This window comes from Rosa chinensis, chromosome 4 (genome assembly GCF_002994745.2).
Source record: "Rosa chinensis cultivar Old Blush chromosome 4, RchiOBHm-V2, whole genome shotgun sequence".
In the NCBI taxonomy this organism is placed as follows: domain Eukaryota; kingdom Viridiplantae; phylum Streptophyta; class Magnoliopsida; order Rosales; family Rosaceae; genus Rosa; species Rosa chinensis.
In genome coordinates, this window is record NC_037091.1 from 28,429,631 (window position 1) to 28,436,949 (window position 7,319).

Sequence of the window (7,319 nt, forward strand, 5' to 3'; positions counted from 1 at the left end):
CATGCGTCTCTTGTTATTTATTGACAACCTGGGTCTCTAAATCATTATCCAGGTTTGGTTTAGAGAGCTGGCTTTGGGGCCCTTATACGCGTATTAGCTAGCTACCACGGAAGAAAGGGTTTGATTAATTTACACTTTACGCGTTGTTATAATTGGTTTGGCAAGGACTTTAATTGTTTAGTGATCGTTGATAACGGATCTGAAATTAAAGTTGGGGGACAGCTATCAAAGAAACAAAAGCAAAAATGTGGAGGCCGGCGCCACTAACCGTTGGACATCCTCAACGGCTACTTTCCTCGACGTGGACACCCTACTAGTTTCCACTTCTTCCCGGCTTTGGTTCTTAGTCCCAATTTCTCTTCTTTTTTAATCTAAAGTTCTTTTTTGGGAACGAACACAATTAAGTTATAAAATTATGATACATTAACACCTTTGTTTTGGACTCGAAATTACAAAACCTATACAATAATTGTCTTCTAATTTTTCGCGGGATACAAGGAGATTCAAAGTATGATTATCAAATTTCGGTGGTTGATTACGATTTTTTACAGCCAATAAATTAGTCAGTGTCGATGGTCAGTTGTGTTTTTACAAAAGATAAAAAGGTTTGAGATTCATAGATTTGGGGCAACCTATTTTCAAACAAAAAGGTTAGCACAAATAAATTAATCCCACATTGCATTGCCAAGTGGTGGTCAGCATCACATAAAGGGTTTTTATCATGAGTAAGGCAGGCATGTACTTTTTCAAAGCAATTACAACCGATTCCCTATAATTCTTTATAATTTTTGTATCATAAGGAAGCAAAAGTCAAACCTTTAAATAATTTTTTTCTCTAACACAGGAAATTTTTACAGCAATTTCTAAAGTTTTAAAGAAAAATTATAGAGATTTTAGAGATTTCTAAATTCTCCATAATTCTTCCTTAAAATTTTAGAAATTGCTATAAATTTATGGAATTTTGTTTTCTCTTTCTTCACTATCCCTAAAATAGGGATATTCCCTATAACTCTGTTGGAGCAAAAGATGCTCATTTTTCCCTAAAATACATAAACACACCAAAATATAGGAAAGCTATTGAAATTGCTCTGATGATACCTGAACTTTTAAAATTATGAATTAGGTACTGAACTCTAAAACAAGATCAGCGAGATAGTTTTATCACTTTACCGTCCAATCTCCGTTAAAATTAAGGACATATTAGACATTTCACCAATTTTCTAAATTGAAATGATTTTTATGCCCTCATATAAGATTTCTTATTATTATTATTATTATTTTAAAAAAATATATTATGAAGACAACGCAATTTCTGGTTACAAATGGCAGATTGGGTAGCAAGCAAGGATCATAAGGGGAAAGATATATTGCATCTTGTCATGAGATTTGAATTCTATCGAATTTTCAAGCACTAGAGTTAAATCCCAGTTCCATGTATATGGCCCCAACATAAACAACATGAAATGCTGCAATAATATCATTGACTTCATTACCTTGCACTTGCATCTAGAAATCCAAAATGACTCGCATCTAACAAAGAAAAACCTTGGGGCTCAAACAAACCCAGAAGAACCAAAATGACTTGCATCTAGAAATCCAAATTGAATGTTGCGGATCAATTAATCGGTAATGGTGACGTTTTCACTTTGTTCAACCCAAAACCATATATTCAAGAGTGGAGCTCGTTGAGTCAAGAGCTAATTCTGAGCAAAGAAAAACCTTGGGGCTCAAACAAACCAAGAAGAACCAAAATGACATCTAGAAATCCAAATTGAATGTTGCGGATCAATTAATCGGTAATGGTGACATTTTCACTTTGTTCAACCCAAAACCATTCAAGAGTGTTTGAGCAAAGAAAAACCTCGGGGCTCAAACAAACCCAGAAGAACCAAAATGACCGTTCACAAGAAAAAAAAAATGGAAAAATTATGAGCTGCAACCTACCCTTCTTACTTAAAAGACCTGAAATTCGACAGGTAGCAGGTATATCTAAGATTTTCCATTTGGGTTATGGCATGGGAACTGCAGCGATAGAAGTTTTTGTTTCTCATTGCAAAGTGAAAAAAGATGAAATTTTCCAATTTGCAGCTTCTAACCTTCGCATTTCGAGAGAATCATGAATAATTCGGTCATAACTTCAAACAATCTAAGGAATTTGGGTTGTTGGAACTTGGAAGCAAATTGTTAGTTATGAGAAGAAAAAGATTAATTCTCTCGCACTTCGCTTGTGAGAAGAAAGAAGAAGAAACTGAAAAAGCCTTTTTTACCCCTAAGTTTTCGGTCACATGAATGACACATGCTTGATATTTAACGATGATTTGACCACGAAGTGATGGAAGTATCTAATTGATCTTGTTTTCAGAGTTCAGGTATCTAATTGATCATTTTAAAAGTTTAGGTACTATAGAGTCCGGTCTAATAAAAGTCTCCCCGAAAAATACGTTATCTTCCCCATAGTGTCCCAAGGTATGTACTAGATCACGTGCAAAGGGCACATGACAACAAGAATACGTACATGGGTGATAAAATAGTTAGTCTCCAAAAACAATATCGTAACCATGACACTATAATATTAGCATGGAGGTTCAAAAGACCAATTCCACTAAAGGGGATTAAAAACAAGGGTGTTGCTATATGTACTCAGCAAATTTCTTTATGTACCCAGCATTTCAATATTTTGCTTCATATTTCCAATATTATCCTTTATTTTGAAAAAAATAATAATAATAATATAAAAAAAAACTCAAACTCGCCTGAATATCCCTAGACTGCACTCTTCCACCTTCTCCAACCTTCTGGTATTAATTCCTCTGTTTTGGGTCGTTTATACGATGACGTGGTGGAGACTTTAGTTCATGGTCAGGCTTTGAAAGTTGTACATGTTAGAAGAAGTGCAAATTCTGTTGCACATTTGATGGCAGCCTATGCTTCATTTACTTGTCAGGAATTTTTGTTTTCATCTACTCCTTTACTACCTATAGTTGCAGCAGAACTTGGCATTATGTAATTTTTCCTCAGTTCAATAAAGAGTGACCTCCTTCTTATCAAAAAAGAAAAAAGACATTGGTGACCCCCAAACTCCATCTCCTGATATTCTCTGTTTTTCTACCCAAGCCTTTTGAGTTTTGATGGTCATATAATACTCTGCATAATGAAAAACATATATATATTTGTGTTTTCCTATTTACATTCTAGAATACCTTCTTCTTCCTTTTTCTTTTGGCTGAAACTGATTTTTTATTTTTTTTAATACTGAAAGCATAAATCCCGTTGTTCATTAGTTGTACATGTAAATTATATCAGTATGAATGATTACCAGTTTGAAAAGTTAATCAACATATATATCATATGAAAGTAACGAAAATGTTCACCTGGTCAGTTGCTCTGACCAAGAAAATAATACTCAATCACCGTTGGATGTAAATCTAATGGCGGAGAGAATTATTTTTAAGTTGAGGTGTTTTGTTTTTCACCCTTGGATGTAAATCTAAGGGTTATTGAGCATAAATTATTTGGTCAGCAACTGACCAGGTGAACACTACTAATGAAAGTAAAGCTGAGATGGAAGAGGAGCAATTCAAGTTGTTGGCTCCAAAACGTGAGAGGAAGACAGACAAAGGGAAGATCAAAGAAGAAAACAAAGAAATAATGGAAGAGGAAGAAAACCGCCATCGATGTATAGCAAGTGCAGTGTTTTATTGTTCGTCTTTTTCTTCTGTTTTTTTCCTAAAATTAATATAAGGGGTAATACTGGAAATAATAATCATAATTTATATTGCTGGGTGTAGTAAGATATTTGCTGGGTACATTTAGAAAGACCCAAAAACAAACCCAAAAAAAAAAAAAAAACTAACAATACTAGAAAACAAAGTACCTATGGTATTGAATATTGTGAATGGTCTGATCACCATATAAGTTAGTCTAAATAGCATTGTTACATGAGAGAGAGACCGGCCAACCCTCTCTGCTAGGGTTTCATCTAGTAGCCAGCTATGGCGGCAGCCTCCGCCTCGAGTACAGAAGACCCGTCTTGGTCCTCTCTTCCTTGTAGGAGGGAGTACGTGGTTACGGTGGGTGTAGATGTTTCAATCTAGATGGTTTTTTTTATTGGTGTTTGCTAGTTTGTCTGCAATGGTTTAGGCAATGAATCTCAGGGATCAGGTAAGTGATGCTTGCACGTTTATTGGATAAAGATGTATGCGAATTGCACCTTGGGCAGCAGTAATCAAGATTCCAGGTCAATGTCGTCGGCAGATCATTTCGATGTTGTTAAATCAAAAAAAAATTTTATTATTTTTTTCAATCAATCCAGCACCGAGCATTTTAGGCTGTTGATCCGGGCTTAATTGGTTGCAGATCGAGGCGAGGTGGTGTTGATGTTGTGCTGGAAGGGCTGATTGTTGGAAAACTTGGCGGCGGCGGCGATGGGCCGGCAGAAGCTAGGGATTTTGCTCTTATTTTTGCTAGTTCCTGGGTCCAAGCCTGGGATTGGGCTTTTGGGCTTAGTCTCAAGTTTGTGTTCTTAGGACTTGTCAAAAGCTCTAACCCTTCTAAAGGGAAGGAGCCCGTAGTTGTTTAGTAGTTTTATTTAGAATAATGTTTATGATAGCTAAAGTCTTTGTAGAAGTATTTTGCTTTAGCGTACCACAATTACGTGTTCGGCGTTTAGAGTCAGATAGAATAGATTGCCTACAAGGCAAGTTGATTTTATTAGCATAGACAACTCTGCGCTTCTAATGTCAAAACATCTGTGCTATTCTTATTTATGAACCAAGATCATACAACTAGTATGAACTCTATATCTTCAAAAAAAATAAAATAAAAATAAAAGTACCCATGGTACCACAACCCACATTTCATCTCCGATAATCTGACGCCAGCCTCCTAACAAATCCGTCAAAAATAAGCGACATAGTCATAGAAGGCCGGATGGAGCACATGCATGAATCAAAAACTATACATGAACGTCTTTGGCACAAAAACATAATAAATAAAAAATGTTTTGAGTTCTGAATATAGAGAGTAATAATATGGTAAGGCATCCAAAAAAGAAAAGGAAAAAATTGTAAAGTTTATCCGGTTATATTGCTGGTATATATTTAATTACCTAACCTGGAAAAAAAATTCCCTAATTTTGCTCATGCCAACTAATCCTTGTGTCCTATTACAAAACGGGAACTTTGAACATTATCCTAATTTACTAGATTTCAGAATCTTTCAGCTATTTACCATATTTTTGTGATTTTACAGAAGACTAAAAGAAAATCATCGAACAATTTATGAAGGCCAAAAATGTTAAGTTTTGAAAGTTTCTCACACAAGTTACCTGATTTTTCTGGTAATTGAATAACATAATTCAGGAACAAGAATAGTATGTGGGAGATCATAATAGAATAGAGATTAGGAAGGTTAAATCTTATTCAAATTAATGAAGATTTCCAGTGTATAAATTTGCGTGTAAATACATACATAATAAACACTGCAGATTCATCGATTAAATACCTGTAAGTCCTTTTCATCGCTTTATTATTTAGAGCACAGGAAATTAGCAAAGGTACTTAGAGTACCCAAGGTAGTTTGTAGGTGTTATATATGCTATATATATTGTCGTTGTTCGGAATTTTTTAAAACCTAAAAGGTCTCTGGATTCAATGAGAATAAATTTCTTATAACTGGTGCTCAGTTTTGTGGTTTTTGGGTCTGTTTAACTATTGCTCAGTTGATTATATGTACCATTGTCGATGATCATTAATGTGGTTGTAAATCTTATATCCTCATGTATGGTGGTTTCTCGGTTTAGCTTTTGATTTGGCAGTAATTTTTATATTTTACAGGTTCCTAATGTGTTTCTGTATTTTGGAGAAGGAATCTACACTTGATAGAATTAGTCTAAAAACAATGTCAAGGCCTTCATTGAATCAACGAAAACACAAGTCCAAGCAGTCGTCTAAGAGACGAGAATTTCATGCTCATAATGAAGATAACAAAGTCTTGACAAGAAAAGTCCGGATAATGTTTAACGACCCCGATGCTACTGATTCTTCATCCTCGAGCGAAGATGAAACGATGGAGACTGCACAGTATGAGAAGAAAAAATCATTAAAAAAATCAAAAAGGTTTGTACAGGAAGTCATTCATTCTTTCTTCATGCATTCAGGTAGGGCAGTTGGTTGTGAAGCCCCACCAGAGACAAGAACGACTAGAACTAGCTCAGGAAGAAAGCGATTCTCGTCTTCACCTTTCAGAGGTGTAAGGCAAAGAAAATATGGTAAATGGGCTGCTGAGATTCGAGATCCTATCAAAGGTGGCCGACTTTGGTTGGGTACGTACGCCACTGCCGAGGAAGCTTCCCAGGCTTACGAGACCATGAGGTGTAAGTTCGATGAAATTTTGAGGGCCACTACAACCAGTATTTCTGACAAAAACAACAAAGATGACAAGAGTAATTCTGACCACGAACACCTATTTCTTTTAAGAAAAGCAACTCCAATAACAGCTTCCAACTCTGGTGGCAACGCCCTTTTGTCCCATAAGGGACCTCCGGTTGCGGTTCTTGATTTCGGAAAGAATGCGGATTCAGACAAGGAAAACATTGGCACTAATAATGTTGGACAACTGCGGATACCATTGGACTTGAGTTTCCTGGATGAAGCATTGCAGTCTCTCCCCAGTGATCAGCAACAGCAAGACGTCGACTTCAACTTTGTACCAGATAATGAGGAGCTTGACAAACTTGCCTCCTCCATTGCCTCCTCCTCTTTAGAGGAACTTGGTAAGTATTTTGACGGAATGTATTGTAGCATTGATGATATAAAGATCGGTGGAGTTGATGATGATAACCCCACCAATCTTCCTGACTGTAACGACTTTGACGATATTCTAATAGTTCAATCTAACTAAGCCTATAACAGTATAACTAGTGCAACTCTCGTCATCATTACCGAGTTCTGGCTATATTTGGAGTCTTTTTATTTTGTTTGGCCTCCATGCCAACATATATATTTGCTACTTCTTCTCTTTCTTTGCTAATTATGTCCCCATCTGAGCGATCTATTGACTTACTCAGTGCATATCACTTGACAATACAACAAACTGAACCTTATTAATTTCTTGCATTGCACCCACCCATGACAATACTGTTTATTCAGGTTTTATCACAAACTTACATAAATTTTAAGTAAATTCAACAAGTTGGTTCTCTAAATTGAAAAATAAAATAAAATAAAAATTCTGTGGCAGAGTGTATCCTTTTTTTTTTTTTTTGAAGAAGAAGAATGTCAGCTGCCTTTAAGCCTTGATTAATGAAACAGAAGAATACA

General features: G+C 35.7%; 1 protein-coding gene across 1 annotated transcript; it reads left to right on the forward strand.

The window, feature by feature from the left end:
- The first annotated feature begins 5,898 nt into the window (after window positions 1–5,898).
- LOC112199064 (ethylene-responsive transcription factor ERF118) lies at window positions 5,899–6,900 on the forward strand. Its single transcript, XM_024340125.1, has one exon. The coding sequence runs from the start codon at window positions 5,899–5,901 to the stop codon at window positions 6,898–6,900; it is 1,002 nt and encodes a 333-aa protein (XP_024195893.1).
- Window positions 6,901–7,319: the final 419 nt, after the last annotated feature.